At 43.0% G+C, this 20,194-nt stretch overlaps 5 protein-coding genes and 1 non-coding gene across 6 annotated transcripts; 4 read left to right on the forward strand and 2 right to left on the reverse strand.

Moving 5' to 3' along the window:
• Positions 1-249: 249 nt before the first annotated feature.
• On the forward strand, positions 250-674 carry P170DRAFT_475612 (uncharacterized protein; the record flags this gene model as incomplete). Its single annotated transcript, XM_024853276.1, has 3 exons — positions 250-370; positions 422-538; positions 598-674. 3 exons carry the CDS (start codon positions 250-252, stop codon positions 672-674), a joined length of 315 nt encoding a protein of 104 aa, XP_024704618.1.
• A 1,731-nt stretch (positions 675-2,405) lies between these two features.
• Positions 2,406-4,723, forward strand: P170DRAFT_436916 (sugar porter family MFS transporter). The gene is made up of 4 exons (XM_024849252.1): positions 2,406-2,881; positions 2,941-3,729; positions 3,780-4,130; positions 4,180-4,723. The coding sequence occupies exons 1-4, from the start codon at positions 2,717-2,719 to the stop codon at positions 4,486-4,488; spliced, it is 1,614 nt and encodes a 537-aa protein (XP_024704619.1). The 5' UTR covers positions 2,406-2,716; the 3' UTR covers positions 4,489-4,723.
• A 4,241-nt stretch (positions 4,724-8,964) lies between these two features.
• P170DRAFT_509891 (putative transcription factor) lies at positions 8,965-10,986 on the reverse strand (the record flags this gene model as incomplete). The annotated part of the gene is made up of 1 exon (XM_024854717.1): positions 8,965-10,986. One exon carries the CDS (start codon positions 10,984-10,986, stop codon positions 8,965-8,967), a length of 2,022 nt encoding a protein of 673 aa, XP_024704620.1.
• A 323-nt stretch (positions 10,987-11,309) lies between these two features.
• P170DRAFT_t103 lies at positions 11,310-11,381 on the forward strand. The gene has a single exon. It is a non-coding gene; the product is annotated as a tRNA-Arg (tRNA).
• Positions 11,382-11,542: 161 nt separating this feature from the next.
• On the reverse strand, positions 11,543-12,060 carry P170DRAFT_475615 (uncharacterized protein; the record flags this gene model as incomplete). The annotated part of the gene is made up of 3 exons (XM_024853277.1): positions 11,543-11,684; positions 11,737-12,019; positions 12,045-12,060. The coding sequence occupies 3 exons, from the start codon at positions 12,058-12,060 to the stop codon at positions 11,543-11,545; spliced, it is 441 nt and encodes a 146-aa protein (XP_024704621.1).
• A 5,746-nt stretch (positions 12,061-17,806) lies between these two features.
• Positions 17,807-18,913, forward strand: P170DRAFT_356989 (zinc-dependent alcohol dehydrogenase family protein; the record flags this gene model as incomplete). Its single annotated transcript, XM_024844189.1, has 2 exons — positions 17,807-18,317; positions 18,390-18,913. The coding sequence occupies 2 exons, from the start codon at positions 17,807-17,809 to the stop codon at positions 18,911-18,913; spliced, it is 1,035 nt and encodes a 344-aa protein (XP_024704622.1).
• Positions 18,914-20,194: the final 1,281 nt, after the last annotated feature.

Genomic DNA, 20,194 nt, shown 5'->3' on the forward strand with positions numbered 1-20,194 from the left:
TAGTGCAAATCCTCCGTTGTTTGGACGGGCACTTCTCGGACTGCGGATATGGAGTAGTGCCGAAGACAGTCAACACCAAAACAATCCTACTGGTCAGCTCCAGAAAGTCTTTCCAGCCTATCATTGCGTCCACAAAGATTACACAGCCTGCGTACGCCGTGGGACTTAAGTTCCTGGACTCCAGAATCGCCTCAAGGAGGCCCCGTGACTGCTCATGTGGCACGCTATCGGTCACTCAAATCCTTTGCCATGTGGCGTATCATCGATCCCGGCTATGTGTTACGAGCTATGACTGGACATCGGGTTCTGTCCACCGTACGAGGGCGTCAATTAGAACAAGTGAACAAGCCACCAGGATGTCAAGACAACGGTTTGTTCACGTTGAACGCTTGCACCCATTCCAAGATGCTTATGCACATAGGCAAGAGCAACAGATTCCCGAGTCAAGACCGAGAACCCACCAATCAAGGTCAGAAGGTCGGTAATTCCGCGACTAGAAGTGCGCGCAATGCCGCAGAGCCGAGGAGCCGCGAAAGGGGTCAGACGCAGCATCCAACGCAATACGGCGCGGAGATTATTGCGATACTGATTCACTAGGCACGGACGAACCAGCGAATAGAACCCGTGCCTTATTCTCCGACGTGGCACGAGCCTCCATCTATTCCGACGGCTAGGTGTCTGACAGGATCATAGCCATTTGTAGACTGAAGCTGAGCTTTTTGATTAGCAAGACCATTTGAGACTAGGAGAAGGACATTCACCCACGAGCAACGACAAGGGCAAAGATCCTGACGCCTCCACGATCCCGAGTGCTAACGCAAAACGTCTCACCGGATCGGAGCCGTGGCGCGATTCTGGGGATCCCCGCGTCCAGGACCGGTCTCCTTTGTAAGCCGACCCCAGGATATTTGGGTAAGCGAGGCAAACCTTGCCCTGTGGGACGGGACCGGGCTCGGAGAAGGCCTACTGGGTGGCGGCCTGTCAAATCCAGTCAGGACTCCAAACGCCGCCAGACGGAAGACCAGAGAGGGAGACCGGTCATTTGTGATCGGGAATTCCAAGCCATCTCACCCGTCAGAGTTCCCCGAGGGTGGTATTGATACCACGCCCGTACAGGCCATGGGCGCCGGCGTATGCCAAGTCCTTGGCATCTCTCAGCCCGCACCAGCGTGTTGTTCTTGTGAGGTTTTCGGGATAGGGTTGGGGGGTCCTTGGGAGGGTGTACGACGGAATCTTTTTCTAGTTGCGTTTGCTGTGTAATGGAAGCTGAGGTCGATTGGGATCGTAACTGGGGGGTGTGCCTCGGGGAGTCCGATCTGATTCCCCCGCTCCGTCTTCCACTCCATCGTTGGGGGATAGAAATGAAAAAATCAGATCAAATAAAAGAATAAGATCAATACGGCGACGCCACCGAGCGAATAATGTCTCGGATACACGCCAGTCGAGAAGGGTGCCGATTTGGTGCTAGGCTGAGGGCGCAGGAATCGGTGCAACCGTCAACGCTTATTGTCGTAGTGGCGTCCGAATACGCGGACTTGGCTCTGGAGGACTCTGGAGGAAGAGGTTGCGATGAGGGTTACATTCCGCCGATGCCTGACTTCCCCGTTTACACATGAGACACCTCAGCCAATGGTTGTTCTTTTTGCGGAAAGGTGTCCGTTGCCCCAGACATTGTCCAACCATCCTGAGACGATGCTTTCCACCAGCATCTTCCAGGTTCCAGAGACATCCACGGCCTGGGGAGTGCCCTGACGGGAAGCAGACGGAGGCCATGGCAGACAGTAATCTGCACCTCCAGCCTAACCGGATCCAGCCAGGTGTGGCACACTGCATCCTCATCCAGGCACTGGTGTGTGTGGGGCGTCCATGGGGAAATGACACGTGGTAGGCTGGAATCTCCGACCCCGGTCGACCCCGTCCAATCAGCCCCGGGGGTCGTCGGCCACTTGGCCAAAGCAGGATGGGCTGACAGGCAAAGTTTTTCTCGCCCGCACCTGTTTCCAGGCCGGGCTTAGCGGCTCCTGACTTATTTCCAGATGGCCAGCAGCCCGATGGTCGCCCGGCCTAGACCCGAGCTTCTGTTTGGCCAGATGCCCGCTGGTTTGATGCCGCCACCAACACTCTCCAGTCTGGGGATAGCGTGGGAGAGCACATGGCCGGCCCGTCAGGGTTAGACCTGCTAGTCAGCCTGAGGTGGTGGTACGAACCGCAGGCAATAACGGGTTTTCTACCACCCCGATGCTACGTAAAACATGACTCCAGCTGTCCGGGCCGTGGTTGATTGGCTCTCGCTCCGGTGCCAGTCTTTGTCGCTAGCCCTCATCAGGTCTAGCCGTACGCGGTCGGTTTGATCTATGCTGCTTCCGAGATTAGCCTCCTTCCCCAGGACACCTGGAGTATGACAACGGAATTTTCACGCGGCTTTTCCATGGGGGTGGTCAACCCATATGGGGCCAATTTCTGTGGGAGCCGAGTGGCATGCAGCTGGCATCCCCGTGGGCAAACTTCCCCGGGCCCGGTTCTGAGCCGACGGACGGGCTGTCCGTCGCCAGATTATAAAACCAACTGCATTCCCTCCCACATCCCCGAGATCCCAATTCCTTTTCTCGTCCTCATTGATCTTGCAGTCAGGCCCACAGCAGTTCGCCCGTGGATCTCCCTTGACTTCTTGGTGGAAGCATTGTTATTGTAAGACTTCACCGCGACACCTGCCACCATGGCCGACACAATAGATGCTTCGCGTGTCGAGGCACCCGTCACCATGAAGACCTACCTCATGTGTGCCTTTGCGGCATTCGGTGGTATCTTCTTCGGGTATGACTCCGGTTATATCAACGGTGTCATGGGTATGAGATACTTCATTGAAGAGTTTGAAGGACTGGTAAGAAATCCTGCACGGATGATCTGCCTAGATCGTCGACTGATCTGCTCCTCCACTAGGATTACAACACTACCCCCGAGGACGCCTTCGTTATCCCCTCCTGGAAGAAATCTCTGATCACGTCCATCCTGTCGGCCGGTACATTCTTCGGTGCTCTCATTGCTGGTGATCTGGCCGATTGGTTCGGTCGTCGGACAACCATCATTACCGGATGCGGGATTTTCATCGTCGGTGTTGTTCTTCAGACTGCCTCGAGCTCCGTCGCCTTGCTGGTCGTCGGTCGCCTGGTCGCCGGTTTCGGTGTCGGTTTCGTCTCTGCCATCATCATCCTGTACATGTCGGAGATTGCTCCCCGCAAGGTCCGTGGTGCCATCGTCTCGGGCTACCAGTTCTGCATCACTATCGGTCTGATGCTGGCTTCTTGCGTCGACTACGCTACTCAGGACCGCACGGACTCTGGCTCCTACCGTATTCCCATCGCGCTCCAGATTGCCTGGGCCTTGATTCTTGCCATCGGTTTGTTTATCCTGCCGGAGTCACCGCGTTACTTTGTGCGCAAGAACCAGCTCGACAAGGCCGCCCATGTGCTCGCCCGTGTTCGTGGTCAGGCCCAGGACTCGGATTACATCAAGCAGGAGCTTGCCGAGATCGTTGCCAACAACGAGTATGAAATGCAGGCCATGCCTCAGGGCGGATACTTCACCACCTGGATGAGCTGCTTCAAGGGCAGCATCTTCTCGCCTAACAGCAACCTCCGTCGTACTGTGCTCGGAACCTCGCTTCAGATGATGCAGCAGTGGACCGGTGTGAACTTTGTCTTTTACTTTGGAACTACCTTCTTCCAATCGGTATGTCTCTCTTGTCTTTCGTCATCGCTCAGAACTAATCACTGCGATAGCTCGGCACCATCAGTGACCCGTTCCTGATCAGCATGATTACCACCATCGTCAACGTCTGCTCCACCCCCATCTCCTTCTACACCATGGAGAAGCTCGGTCGCCGCACCTTGCTCCTCTGGGGTGCTCTTGGCATGGTTATCTGCCAGTTCATCGTCGCCATCGTCGGCACCGTGGACGGCAGCAACAAGAACGCCGTCAGCGCCGAGATCTCTTTCATCTGTATCTACATTTTCTTCTTCGCCTCCACCTGGGGCCCCGGCGCGTGGGTTGTCATTGGAGAAATCTACCCCCTGCCGATCCGTTCTCGCGGTGTTGCTCTGTCGACCGCTTCTAACTGGCTCTGGAACTGCGTAAGTTTCCCGGAAACTCCCCTTTCGCTTCCTTACTAACGCCCAATAGATCATCGCCGTCATCACCCCCTACATGGTCGACAAGGACAGGGGCGACCTGAAGGCCAAGGTCTTCTTCATCTGGGGCTCGCTCTGCGCCTGCGCCTTCGTGTACACTTACTTCCTGATCCCCGAGACCAAGGGTCTTACCCTGGAGCAGGTCGACAAGATGATGGAGGAGACCACGCCGCGGACGTCGGCCAAGTGGAAGCCTCACGGCACCTTCGCGGACGAGATGGGTCTCACCGAGAAGGACGTTTCCGCGAAGGCGGGCATGGTCCACCACAGCGAGGTTGTGGGTGTGGATTCCAACGTTTGATCGGTGTTCAGCCTCAGCTTTCAGCTTAAGATACTCTTTTCGCGATCGGTTGGGTGGTTCTTCGTTGCTTTCTTGATGCACGCATTGTCGGTGATGGATACCCGTGGGCGATGGTTGGGATGACTGGATAGCTGCGAACGTTTCATGTTCATGTCTGATGTTATAGTATATTAATGCCGTTTATTACTAGTTCTTTGAACTATCTACATAATGAGATATAAGGTTAATATTGGAATTATGATCTACTTGCATAATGTAAGCATCGAGTCATCAGGACAGCTTCCATAGTAAGGTAGCTTTCAATCCTAAACTGCCCTGCAACCTATTTCACAGTGTCACCGACCCAGTTCGACGTTAATATTATTGCACTATATGAAGATTCGAGTCCACTCAAAATGAACTAGAAGCTTTGGAAGACTAATGTTCTGTTGTCTGTTCATAACGCCTTCCATGACGATCAAACTCCGGCCATTGTCCCTATCTGGAACATTCCTTGTTCTCTCTCTCATCCAAGAGAGTATTTCATTCCCGCAGTCATAATACAGACGAGAATTGAGTAATTACCACAGCATTCGGTGGCTATCCAACAATCATTCAAGACATGAGTCAGTCCGGACCAACGATATGTATCAAGAGCAAATTTCTTTTGCCATTGAAACTGACTTGAAGTCTTAGGTTGTAACTTTTGGGTCGTGGTGGTTCTTATTTTCATGGTCGTCATGGTCTCTCAGTCAATGAGTTAGCGGATTTCGAACGATCATCGAAATTCGCCCATCTTAGCCGGAACAGCCTGGCCCGTGGTGATATCTGCAGATGGACCTAGACATCGTCTTTCTTAATTCGGGCGATAATCTTTATGTCCGTTTCGCTCTCTGTGATGACACAAACTGGGGCATTCATCAAGGCTCTCGGCTTTCGGGATTTCTGCTTTCCAGAGACCACAACTCTTCTGGGCTCTTTTTCTGGCCGCAGTCTGGACGTGTGATTCCAATCTTCTTTAGATGGTTAACTACGCCCGACTTTATGGCGTTATAGTCCTGTCACGCGGAATGGAAAGAGACAAGTTTCGATGGGGTGGATCTCATTGATCAGATTGGATAGTATGACGGTCATCGCTCCATCATGAGTGGTGGTAGAATGCTCGCCATCGCCGACGTCAGGTTGCAGGGCGAGTCTACAGACACTGCTGAGGATGCGCTCTTTCGTGGTAGTGAAGGTCTGCTCGGCGTTGGTGGAGTCTTTCTCGGTGGGTGGTGTCGGCCTAGTGCTCGCCACAGAGAATTGCGTGCAGCTTCTGTAGGTTCGAAGTGGACGTTCTTTCGTGGGCCAGGTTTCTAACAGGATTTGGCTTGTAGCTGCGAGCTAATCCATTCTCCAGGTGGGCAGTATGTCCTCTTGCGTTTTCGAGTCTGGTCTTTTCCTTGGTCAAGATACCAGTTCCAGGGCACCTTTACCTCTCCTGCAATCCGAAGCTCTCCTTGCGTCGTCATGCAAACTGAGTCTGAGACTCGGCCGCTCATCGATCGGCTTAGTTTTCCAAACTTCATCAAATCATATTTCCGCTGCTTCATTCTTCGCCGCCGCATCACTGCCTCTTGTCTCTGAATGGCGCCCGGGCATACCGGCTACGATCCAACCACAAGGAAAAAGGTACTTGTCAGCAACTGAGTAGCTGCTTTGGTCTGCGCCTCGGTGATCTGCCAGTTTGGTAAGCTCCAGGGTGGCATTCAACAGGTCGTGGGTATTTACCCGGGGAGTGGAGGGCAGGAACATTGAGAGCGGGAGATATTTCTTGTCATTATCGGGAGGATTGGCCTCGAGATCTTTAGACTCCCTGCATATCGTGTCAAAACCTTCTTCCCTCTAGTGCTCAGAGAGCTTTTCAGTGGCCGTTAACATTTTCTCTGCACCATGGGATTAGAGACCGGGTGGATCTTGACATCATCCTCTTTAGCTTTATTAACAAGCATGACGTTCACTTGGTTCAGGAGGATCGCATGTACGGGGCCTGGTAGCCCACCAGGATTGGCGTCAGCCAGGGCCTGCAGCGAGCCCCCCTCCGTACTGTCGTGGTCCCCTCTCAAGCATGTAAACACCAGTATCGGGTCTATTACACCACGGCGCACTAGAGTTGACACCTAGGGAAAAAGTCGAATCACGCAGGTGCACGAGGCTCGTCGTCCGCCAAGAGTTCATCGGCCGATCTCAACGGACGCGGACGGGAATCGGCACAACAGTGTTGTGAGGGTGGGCATCGGGCTCATGACACCATCCTCGTCGATGGAACGGACGATGGCGGCAAGAGGCAATTCTTTATCATCCGGGATGACGCATTCTAAAGTACGTCCCTAAAAGCAATTCGACCACCCCAGACATAGGAACGTGTATCTGTAGAGAAATTTGGCTCTAAGCCTCCGTCGTATCGCAACAGGTCGTTCCAGAGATGTTGGTTGAGCTGGGCGTTGCGGGTGACCGTTCCATTTATTATCCATTGCACCTTCTGAGCCATGTCTTGACCAATCAAGGCATACCAAAAGCGTGCAACAGCAATGTATGAATGGCCATCTTTTCCTTGCAGGATGACCGGATCTCCATGCGGTACGCGTTTCTTTTTCAGGTCACCATTAGAGGTGAAATCAACTGCATACCAAGCCCCTCGGTCCCTCATAGATATTTTAGGGGTTCCAGCGATTATCCGAGCACAGTCTCGATCACTACACAACTATTTCGCCTCTTTAACGAGGTCACAAGGGTCCCATGACCGCATACGAGCATGATCGTCTTTGCGAGAGACGAGGGTCAACCCACGGGCCTTGGGGATCTCACGAAGGCGGGTAGTGGAAAATGCTTCGTTTGCAGGACTGGATATTCGAGGGTGATCCATCGCCTTTGAAGTAATAAGACGAAGGTGAGAGCGGGAGATCCAAGATAATCAGATTGTTCGATCAAGTGTAAGAGTAGAGAGACCCGCAAAGAATATATAAAGGGGGCTGTACTTAAGCCCCCAAGCTTCTATACCATGATGGTATGTACATCGCGATACAAAACTGCAGGGTACATATCTTCTTTGTAGCTCGTACAGCGAAATACAGCTAAAAAGCAGAATACGTCAACAATAGAGCCTTCAAAGCACTGGCAACTTTTCAGCGGCTCCGTGATAGATTTCCATGATGGAGACTCAGTATTTTGTCGACTACTGATAGCTCGAGTGACGAAGGCAAAAGAATTGCAGCGGAGGAGCCATTCTATCCTTGCTCAGGGATAGAGGTTTCAGCGCAAATCGCGCTTTTTCTTATCACTTATGGCTTATTGCGATTCCGGGTGGTATCTCTCGCATTGTAGTTCGCGAAAGGAATATCGAGCCTGGGCCGACAAGCATGGGAACAGACAGCCTGGTCAATGTCGTTATTAAAATGTCCGTGTACCCCCGTCTCGTCCCCGACGTAGACATGCTCCTTTAGTAGGCTATGGTCAGGGATTCGCCCTTTTGGCTGCTGCGTATATCGCCAAACCTGCGTTTATCTAGCTCGATTAGCACCGATTAAATAAGTTGCAACGGAATGGATTTATTACATGTTAAAGAGTGTGTTGGGGACTCAGGTTTGCCTTGTCCATCTTCGCCATGATGACCATTTGACATGGACCGATTGATAGATGTGAAATAAGATATTCTGCCTTCACTTCTTGGAGGAATCCTGTCAAGTAATGCTGTTTTATACCCGAGCGCTTCGTTGCTGGCCTTTATACGCCGTTGCTACCGATTCAAGCGCGAGGCGTGCCTTACCCCAAAGCTCGTGCACGATGTTCGACATGCGTAAGAGGTTTTAGGGTACCTCTGTACTTTCGGGCCCGACAATATCGTGACGCCATTTGTCGATTTGATCTGGCTTCCAGAATACCTGTGGTATCGAGTCACTATGATACTCTGTCTTGGCCTGCAGATGAGCAACGAACTGTGCTGACGGTAAACAGTTCGGGAACAGTATGAACGACGAACGTTACTGACGAAAGACAGTATACAATGAAGTTATGTGGCTGCAATATGTAGGATGGAGAGATGTAGAGTAGAGCTGAAGATGGGAAGATGAAGGGGGAAGAAGACCTTGATATAATCGAATTAAGCAGCTAAGTGAATAAGTACGATGGGAATCTCTTTGTTGAAGATTGATGTATTAACTTTAACAAATGAATGGATATCAGTCACTGTCTATCATAGAGTGAATTGATAGATGGAATTGGATTCAAACGAATATTCTTACTCTCTACACATAGGGGCTCAGAAAGACAGGGGCTCATAGACAGGTTACAACTCTCTTTCGCTTTTCAACAGGATATCTAAGACCATCTTCATGCCGAAAGTCAAAGTCCTTTCTATGCCCGTAACGACTTTATATTCATTGGGTCATGATCATTCCTTAATATCTCTACATCAACATTCCAATTCTATAGATCATAATAACCCACCTCCAAAACACCTCAAGTATAAAACGCATTCTGAAACGAATCCGCATCCGAAGTCCCCGTAAACGCCTCATTAACCTCATCACAATAACTCGGCCAAGCCGCCGGATCAATCAAATCCACCCACGACCAAAGCGCATTCCCATCCCCTAAATCCGGCGTCAACCCCGTACTCTCCACCACCACCTCATTACCCCCAACCTGCGCCACAGGAACATCCTCCTTCCCACCCGTCCCCTTCCCATGATCAATATTCAAAATCATCATCAACTTATCAACCTTCGCACGCAAATGCCTCGTCAAGCACGCCGCCCTCATCGCGACATCATTCTTCGGCCCCGCGAACTCAAACGTCTCCAGCGCGAGATCAATATATCCCCGGGCAGTAGGACAACGATAGCAGAAGGGATACGCCAGCATGAAGCCCATCAGCGTGAGGGCCGCGTTCCACTGGTACTGGTAGAGTTCGCAGGAGCCGAAGAAGAGGTCTGTGTTGGACATGCAGCGGTGCACGGTTTCGATGATCGCGAGGCCGTGTTTGAGGGCTGTGGCGGCGTGCGCTTCCGCTTGGGGGCTGCTGCGTGGGATGAGTGGTTGGGTGGGGAATTGGATGAAGACGCGGTGGAGGCTGATGATGATGTCGTGGTATTGGAGGGAGAGGAGAGTGGAGAGTTGGTGTTGGAGGGGGGGTTGGGTCATGTAGGTTGTTGTGGTGGTGGTGTTGGGGTCTGGGACGGGGCCAGGGCCAGGGAACTGTGGCATTTCAGGCACGTCGAGACAGAGGTGCTGGAACCAGGAGTGTTGGCGGAGTGCGGTGCGCCATTTATCGAGCCGGCCGAGATGTCGGGTCAGGGCTTGGGCTTGGGCTTCTACGTCGTAGCGTCGGTGGGGGTCTTTGTCGCGGGCGACGGACTCGATGACGCCCAGGGCGAGGTAGGTGAGTTGGATGGATTGGGTGTGATATGGGAAGTAGTCTGAGCCGGGTGGACTGTCTGAGAGACGGCATGGGGGCGTGGATCGGATTACGGGGAGTTGGGCGCTGAATGGCTTCCCGAGGTGTCTGGAGCATCGAAAGTCGAGGTGCACGAGGGTCCACCAGATGCGAGATGTGAGGTCCATTTCGTCTGGGGAGACGCCGACGGGGGCATCGCTGTCGAAGTTCAGGGATCGGGCCATTCGAACGGCTAGGCCGATCATGTTATACGCTGCTTGGTGCTGGCCGGCGTCGAGGAGGTAGAGCGTCATGATGCAGTAGCATTGCAGGATGGGGAGGGAGGGCTCTGAGAATACGGAGTATTGTGTGGCGCTGGAGAGACAACGTTGCAGGTATGCCATGCCGATGACTCTGGAGCATCGGTTTCCTTTTGCAAACTGCTTCCATTGCAGCCCAAGGAGTCGGGAATGAAGACCTGAGTAGAAAACGTACTGCATTGTGTACGCTGTCACCGCATCCCGGAGTGGGGATTGTGTTTTCAAGTCCTCGGAGCAGATAATAGGGATCATCGGATGCAGGCGGTCCCAGAATATTTGGATAAGACGCTCAACCTGTGCAGGGGAGAGGTCGCATTCCGTCGGATTCGCACCTGCCAGGATCTCCGAGCCAAACGGCGAAGTGTAGGCTGGCGGGGGATCATCTGTAGGTGACGTCTGCGAGAGCTGCGACATTCCCGAGCAGAAGTTATTCAGACGCGAGATGAATCCGAGCATTGATTCCAGCCGACTGTTCAGTGCGGCGTCATCTCGGGCTGCTTTGCCATCCTCGTGGCCGGGGACGGGCGTCTCCTGGGGTGTCGTCAAGGCCTGGGCTCCACCGTCATCAGCCCTGTCAGGGACTGGACCCGCCTGATGCGAAAAGGAGTCTTCTCCTGAAGGCCTCTCGGAAGATTGAAGGCGACTGCAGGAGACTTTGTTTGCCACGCATTGCGAGCACGGAGTGAAAGCGTCACATCGCACGCGCTGGGCTCGACAGAAGTCACAGGCGCGGCTGACCTTGCGACGCTTCGGCAGCGGACGTTGACTTTCAAAATTGTGGAACATTCCGATGCCTTGTCTATGAGATTGTTGGATGCTCGTTCTGCATCTTGAGAGATTGATGTTGAGGCGAAACCAGCCAATCGGATGGGCGGGAGAGACCCGTTTCGGGTTCCGTCCAATAGGAATGATCGGAGCTGGCCAAATATGAACTGGTCCACCACGCGGCACTACCAGCACGACTAGGATATCAATTAGAGGGCACATAGGCTGTGTTTGAGCTAACTCTTGATACTCGCTCCAGCATGCAGTGCCAATTGTGTCTATTTGGTAAGTAGTTCTACGTGCAGGAATATGTAAGTAGATTATGAACGTTTCTATCACAACAAGGCCGGCTGGCCCAATGGCAAGGCGCTTGACTACGAATCAAGAGATTGCAGGTTCGACCCCTGCGTCGGTCAATCTTTTTGTTTTTTACATTTTTCTTTATATCGGTTGTTCGTTCTTCTATCTGAAGTTTGTTTTGACTCCTAATATATCTCCTGATACAATCCGTAGCGCCTGAAACAAACCTTCCTGTATCCACCATATTCCATTCACTCCATCCTGAAATCACAACCTCCTACCGAATAGGCTGCTTCTCGCCGCTATCCAGACTGCCCAAAATCAACTCCACCTCTTCATCCGCCGCCTCCAGAATATGACTGGGGCCATACTTTGGCGTCCAACCGATCCGCCCCCCATGATCCGCTGTAAACCGACACCTTGAAATAAATCAGCGTCATGCTCACCATATAAAATTGAAAGCAAACCTACATCCCACCCAATAGCACCGGCACCGCAGACGGCGAGACACCCAGCGCCTCGCCCATTCTCGCCATCGCGTCCTCATCCGCCTGCGTGATCACGTCGTCATCAATCGCGTTGCGCTTGGCCAGAGCGCTCGCCATGGCCTGGTACACATCGTTCCAGTGCACGTGGCCAGACGCAGCCAGGAAGTAGCCGTTCTTGCCGTGCCCAATGTCCTCGCCTTGCAGGATCCTCGCAGGATCTGGAGATATAGATCTGCCGTGTCGGCTATGTGGCAGACGGGCCAGGTCTGGGGATATTAGTCGGCCACATACATATAGCAATAGGCATGAGATAGGCAAGACTTGAACGTACCGGGTTATCAGTCTCCACTTTATACACCCTCCGCAGCTTCGTCGCCGCCTTAAACAATCTGCGGTACAGTCTATCTACGGGTAAATGATTCTGGAGATTGACTTCTGATTCTTTCGATTTGTCCGATTTGTCCGGGTAGTGTTAAGGTGAGTTGGGAATATATCTGGCGTACTTAACATCTCGTATGCATTGAATGCTGTAGGAATTACGAGGTAAGACGCTGTATTCATCTTAAATAAAACGTTCAATTTCTGATGATCAAGATGATGATAAAGGGAAGGTCTAAATACACCAGAGGACCCCATTTTATATCTCATGATCTCGCTGGGGGTTCCCATTCAATTTAGGAGGTTTCTGGTAAATTACTGCGGATGACCTTATTTTAATAGGAATATTCCGGTATGCCTACTTAGGATACCGGGAGTTCCTATATACCCCCTTAAAATAACGGTTATCTTGAAGCTAAAGTGTTTTATCTAGATATTTTTATTTAGTTATAATTATTTAATACTTATTGATTTAGCGTATTATTTAAATTTAACACGCGGGAGCACCTTTATTAATATATTCGCGATTATTTTGTTTATAGTTAAATATTAAAGTTTAATATTACCGCGCTAAATCGCCTCACAAATTTAATAGGTTTAAATATTAATATGTTTACTTTGGGTATATATCTAGGCATTCTTTACAAGTTTTAAAGCGGGTTTTAAGTTAGTATAGATGATTATTAGCTTTATGTTATTAAAGCTGATTAATTTAAATATCTAGATAATTTAAATTATTTTTCTGCCCGCTATACTAATTATAATATATTTAATTTTATAAATTAATAAGCTTATTATAATCTATAGCTTTAAGGTCTAGGAAATAGGTCTGCTAGCTAATATAAAAATAAAGCTAATAATAGATCTCTGTATATTAAGATTACTGGTAAAATCTGTATCCATATATTTTTTTATTATTTTTAATTATTTTATTATTTTTGCCTCTTTATCTTTAATTTAAGAGCGGAAAACAATGCTATAATTAATTATTAATTAAAAAAATTAAAAGAAATAGATTAGATCTCTTATATATAAGTTATTAGGGTTTAAAATAAATCGTATAAGTTATTTAGTTTTAAATAAGGTATCGGGACAAATCTGTAGAGTAATATATATAATTAAATTAAGTAATTTCTAATATTACTTTAGAAGATCAAAATTTAGTTCTTTTATGGTTAATTTAGTTAATTTAATACTTTTATAGGCCGGAGTAAATAAGATTTTATTTAAATCTTAATCAAAGTTATCAAAAACATATTATATATATATAAATTAAGTTAATTTAAGTATTTTTTTCTTTTTATTTTTTTCTATCTTTATTTTTAAGTAGTAGGTAGCTTTTTAAAAGTAAGTATCATTAAAAGTATCTCAGATAGCCACTATTATTTCCTTAATAGTTTTACGATTACTAATTGTCAAGATATTATTAATATAGATAATTAAGAAAGTCCTATTTAAGTTAATAAAGAAATATTTATTTATAAAGGTTAAAAAGAAACCTATTTTAGCTAAATTCTATTATAAAGTAAGATATTACACTCACACGGCCTATTTTAAGCTATAAAGTAGTTAAAGTAATTAATAAATATATCTAGAATTATCTTTGAATCCTTTTAGCTATTTTATATAAATAATCTTATTATTAAAAAAATTATTTTATAAGAATATAAATAGAATATCTCCCTAAAGGCATTTAAGATCTATAACTATTATTAAAATAAAGAATAATCGGATAGTCACTAGGCGCGCTATAAGTAAAAAAGTATCTTAAAAATCTACTCTATATTGCTATATAAAGCCTTAAGTAATTTATCTAACTTTAAAATATAAAATTTAATTATTAATATCTAATTTTAGCTTATAGATCTAATAACCGCGAAGCGCTTTATAGCTAAAAAGAAGATCTATAAATTTTTATAATTTTTACTTAATTAGGCTGTTAAATTCCAATTTTATAGCCTTTTATTATTTATCTTTATGTAGAGAGGCAATAGTTTTATTAAATAAAAAGAGTTTAATTATTCTATTATAATCTCTGCGATAATTGCTAATCAAAAGGATACTATTATAAAAAAGATAGATAGCTAGCAGTTAGTCTGTCACTAGTAACTTAAAAATAAAAAAAAAATATAATTAGTAAGCACTAATTTAGAAAAAAAGGCATTAAGTAAGCTTATCTTTAAAATTATTATCTAATTTAATTTTATAGGGGTTTCGGGATAATAAATTAATTAATAAAGGTGCCTTTTAATTCCTATAATTATTATTAGGTATTTTATATAGGTCTGGGTCTGATCTTTTATTAAATTATATATTACAGACTTACTTTAACTCCTCTATTAAAAAGATCCAGATAATATACTGCTTACTTAAAGATATATATTTAATAAGTTTTATATTAAATATTTTAAGATTAATTTTTATTATTTTTTTATAAGACTAGATCTTAAGGGAAATAATAATTGTAATTTTATAACTAATAATCTTTAATCTTTTAATATTAGGCCTCTAATTATTTCTAATTTTATATAAAGTTAATTCTTTATCGCGAATAGGTAAAATATTATAAATAAAAATAATTATTTTTATTATTTTGGCTCACAAATAACAGGATAAATTACTATTAATTAAAATAGTACGGACTTTTATAAGAATAGTTTTTAAAAAGTGCTTAATAGGCAAATTCTGGCTATAAGTATATATAAAAGTAAATTTTTATTTGATCTTTTACCCTTCTGCCTACTTTAATATCTTATAATTAGTAAATTCCTTACTATTATTAGAATAAAAGTATTAAATTAGGTATTTTGTAGTTCTTTTAAAATTAGTATACGCCTAAATTACTAAGTATACTTGATCTTTTATTTTTAAGAATTTGACTAAAGCAAATCCACTATACTAATTATAAAATAAGATTTAATACTTTGCTTTATTTTTATAGGTAAGTAGTATATTAAAATAATTACTCTTTAAATTTATAAAAACATAATTTTTATATCTCTTTACAGAGGTTATCACTTCTTATCTATTCTTTATTATTATTAAGGTCTTTTAGTAAGGCTTATAAATATATTTTAGTATAAAAAGGCCTTTAATATTTAATCTATTAACTATTTTGTTTAGACACTTTATATTTCTAATTAAAAAGTAAATAAGTTGATAGTACTATATTCTAAAGTTAACACGCGTTTTCTTTATCATTCGAATATAGTAAGGTTTTAATCGATAATTCGCGTGCTGAATTTTAACTATTTCTTTTATAAAAAAGATTTTATTTTGCTAAAATAAGGTCTAATTTAAATTATAATTTTTAATTAATTTTATAATATAAATATCTCTCTAAATATCTCTGTATTTAATAATTGATTTATTTAATATTTTTGTAAAGATAACTTTATTTAGGAAGAAGTTAATATTAAGACTTTTCTGGTTTATCTTAATAATTCTTATTAAGTTAACTCTTACCTTTAGGAGATAAAAAATATTAGTAAGAATTATTTTTTAGATTTTTATAAAATGTTAAAAAAGTAACTTAATATCTCTAATAAGTATTAAATAAATTAAATAACCTGTTATTATATAAATCTTATAATAGGATGGCTGCGCGGTCCCTGTAATAAAGTTACTGGGATTATTAGTAAGGTAGTAGGTTAACCCTAAATTAATAATTTAGTTATTTTAGCTTATATAACAGACTTTTTTAATATTAATTTTAATTATTTTTTTTTCTAAATTATTAGGGTTACCTCTTTTAAAGACTATATAAATAATATTATTATTAAATAAAGTATTAAAGGACTTTATTTTTTTTTTGCTGCTTCTGCTTTTTTAATTAGTTTTTTATTTATTAAGGGACTTTTTTAAAGTATTTTTTTAATAGTTCTTTTTTTTATAGTCTGATTTTTTATAATAAAAATATTTTAAAGATAATTTTAGATTATTATTATTCTTTTAATTTTTAGAGTTCTTCTTTTTTTTTTTTTATTTTTTTAGTTTTTATCCTTGTTTTTACTAAGCTTTTTACTAGTTCTAGCTTTAATAAGATTTATTAATTTTTAGTTAAATTTTACACGCATCTTTTCTTAAATCAGGACCTAAGATACTTTTATATAAGTTGTAGTATCTTTATTAAAGTATAAGTTAAAATAAGAAATTAAAAAGGTCTGCCATATTTCTCCCAAATTATAGAAAAAAAACTAAATATAAACTAACTTATTAAGGGTGACTCCTTTCTTTAGACTTTTATTAAAATAATTTAATACTAAGGATATTTTCTTGATATATTTATTTATATTTTTGTAGTATAAATAAATTATTATTATTATTAATTAAAGTCTTTTAAAAGATTAGATATTATATATAACTTTATATTTTTTAGATAGGGCTTTTATAAGGTCTATAATAGTATAGAAATGGATAAACTTATAGTAGATAGCTTTAGATAATAAAACAAAAATAATATCTATTATTTTAGTATTATTATTTTTTTATTTAAAAAGCTTATCCTGAGCTTTCTAGGCTATATTAAATAGTATTAATCTTTTTAAAGTTGATACCGGGGCCTTAAGGCGAGGGAACTTATTATTAATTACACGAAATATATTTTTAATTTATAATTTTATATTAAGACCTTTAATCTAATCCTAGTAGTTCTTTATTAATATAAGTTAAGACACAGTATATTTTCCGGGTGCTATAACTACTTTATTAAAGTATTCTATTCATTTTAAAGATAGTTAATTGCTTTAAAATCTGTTTTAAGGGCCTTAAATAAGGGTTCTGGGGGTCTGGGTAAAGGACTTAGTTGATTAAGTCTCCGGGCTTATAACCTGTAGGAATTATAAGGTAAGATATTGTATTTATCTTAAATAAAATATTTAATTTTTAATGATTAAGATAATAATAAAGGGAAGGTTTAGATATACTAGAGGACCCTATTTTATATCTTATAATCTTGCTGGGGGTTCCTATTCAATTTAGGAGGTCTCCGGTAAATTGTTGCGGATGACCTTATCTTGGCGGGAACATTCCGGTATGTCTACCTAGGATACCGGGAGTTCCCACAAATGCCGATGTTTTGCAGAATATATATTCCCGAACAATGACAAAAGTCCAACATAAACTCACGAAACCAATTGAATACTTTATTTCCTAAACTAGTGCACACTCCATAGCTGATAAATCCAGACTACAACTACTCTAATACCCCGTCAGACCAAACCTTGGCATTTCGGAGACAATCTTTCCTACGCAGTCCATCATGATGCATTCGGATATTCTCGCCCCACATCGTCTTCCCAACCAATAGGAAAGCCCGGAGCCCACCGAATCGAGCGAGCTCTTCCACCCCAACTTCAACTACGAAAATAGCATTTTGTAAACAATCCAGAGGGTAATTGAATTAGAGGTGGCGGTCGGTTTTAAATTACGTCAAACTGCCACTTGATTTCCAATGCAGATTCCTGAAACGTCCACACCCAGTTATTCCGATTGGTTGCTTCTATAGAGGATATACTATGGCACGTAATGGATCTACGATAACCTCAGGAAGTTGAGCTCCCAGACGAAGAATATTTAAAGGAGCCGATATCCCTGCATCCTAGCCCTCCATTCTCCCCGACCTACAAACATTCAAACCAACACCAATCTACCTGCGCAATCGCAATCAAATCAAAATGACCACCCACACCGTCTTCCGCCTCCCCTCCCTCGGCGCCATCACCAACCTCACCCGCCAAACCGAGCCCCTCCCCACCATCTCCAAGCACGAGGTGCTAATCCGCATCCGCTCGGTCGCCCTCAACTCGCGGGACCTCCAAGTCGCGACAAACACCTACCCTGCGGCGACCAAGAACGAGCTGATCCCGTGCTCCGACGGCGCCGGCGACATCGTGTCCGTCGGCTCCGAAGTCAAGGATCTGAAGGAGGGCGACCGCGTCGTCATCTCGTTCGACCCCATGCATCAGTATGGGCCGCAGAAGGACTTTTTGAGCTGCCAGGGTGGTGCGGCGGATGGCACGTTGGCGCAGTATGTGGCCCGCCCCGCGACGGGGGTCGTGAAGGTGCCGGAGGGAGCGCCGCATTCGTATGCGGAGCTGGCGAGTTTGGTCTGTACGGGTGTCACCGCGTGGAATGGGTTGTATGGCAATGTGCCGTTGAAGCCGGGGCAGGTGGTTTTGCTGCAGGGTTTATTTCCCTTTTCTTTCCCTGCTCTTTCTCTGGGGTTGGTTGAGGATGAGATGCTAATATAGAGTGTAGGCACCGGAGGCGTGGCCGTGACGGGCCTCATCCTCGCGAAAGCAGCCGGCGCAACGACGATCATGACCTCGTCCAGCGACGAGAAGCTGGCGCAGATCAAATCGAAGTTCCAGCCCGACTACACGATCAACTACAAGAAGACGCCGGACTGGGCCGCCGAAGCGATCAAGATCACCGGCGGCAAGGGCGTCGATCATATCCTCGAGATCGGCGGTCTGGGGACCATCGAGCAGAGCATCAAGGCCATCACCCCTGGTGGTGTCATCAGCGTGATCGGGTACCTGGCGGGCAGCGACAAGGTGGTTGATGTGCCGCTGCAGGCGCTGTTGAAGACTTGTGTGGTGCGTGGCGTGCTGATCGGTCCGAAGTGTATGTTGGAGGACCTGGTGACGTTTGTGTATCGCAAGGAGCTGCGGATGCCGGTCGAGAAGGAGTTTGGGTTCAGTCGGGACGAGGTCATTGCTGCTTATGAGTATTTGAGATCGGGGCAGCATGTTGGGAAGGTTTGCATTCGGGTGGATTAGTGATAGATTAGATTAGATGTAGGATGTTTTGGAGAACTAAGTTAATATTTCTGTTAGCAGGACAATAGTAAGAAGGAAAGAGAGTGAAATCTACCTGAAATAGACCAGTACAGCTAAGAATAGGGTATACAGTTGGCGCGGTGTATGAAATTTCTCGCGCGGTATAAAAATCAATTAAGATATGTTATCTTATCCGGTATATAAATACCAAGAAAGCCTTCTTATACTAGCTCAGTTTAATTATATAATCTTATACTAGATTAACTTAAATTTTCTTATACTGGTTTAATTTTTTTAATACTAAATAAATTTTTTTTATATTAGATTAAATTTTCTTATATTAACTTAGCTTAATTATATAACTTTATAAATCCTTCTTTTTTAGCCCTTAAAGTATAGCTTAAACTATAAATCTGTAAAGTTCTAACTGAGTTTAAATATAATATATTATATATAAGCTTTATTTTAATGCCATGACTAATTAAGAAATTACTTAAGAAATTATTTAATTTATAAATAGTATTTCTTTTAATAAGGTATTATCTTTTTTTTTCTTTTTTATTTAATAATTATAAATTAAACTAACTTTTTTTTATCTTATTAAAATATTAAAGATATAAATTAAGATATTTTTTTTAATAATAATAACTATATTTTAAATATTAATAATTAATCTTCTAATTATAATTTAGAAAATTTTTAATTTTTTCTTTAAAATTATTTTTAGATTCCTTTAGCTATAAGTTATATATTAGATACAGAGGTTATCATTAGTATAAATAATTATTAAAAAATTATTATTAATAAGGTTCAAAATTATTTAACCTTACTAAAATATTCTAATATAAAGGATAATAATGTTAGTATTATTTATTTTATATATTATATAAATCTATTTTTAATACTAAACCTAATATAACAGGACACAGATTAAATTTATAATAAAAAAATATTTAAAATAAGTATTATTTTATTTTATATTATACTTTATTTAAACTTAAACTTAATATTTTTTAAATATAATATAGAATAAATTTAATAAATAAAATAAAAAAGATTCCTTTTTATTTATTACAGTAGGCAGGTATAATATTTAAATCTACTTAAGTTTAGGCCTGTTCTTATAAATATAATAAAATTAGATATTATAAATATTATAAAGATTCTAAACTTTTTTATCCTATAATATAAAATAGGATTATACCTAAAATACTTACTAGAATTTAAAGATATTTATATTTTAAATCCTCTTATCCAGGATTATACCCGAATTATTATAAG

Source organism: Aspergillus steynii (assembly GCF_002849105.1).
Source record: "Aspergillus steynii IBT 23096 chromosome Unknown P170scaffold_4, whole genome shotgun sequence".
Lineage (NCBI taxonomy): Eukaryota > Fungi > Ascomycota > Eurotiomycetes > Eurotiales > Aspergillaceae > Aspergillus > Aspergillus steynii.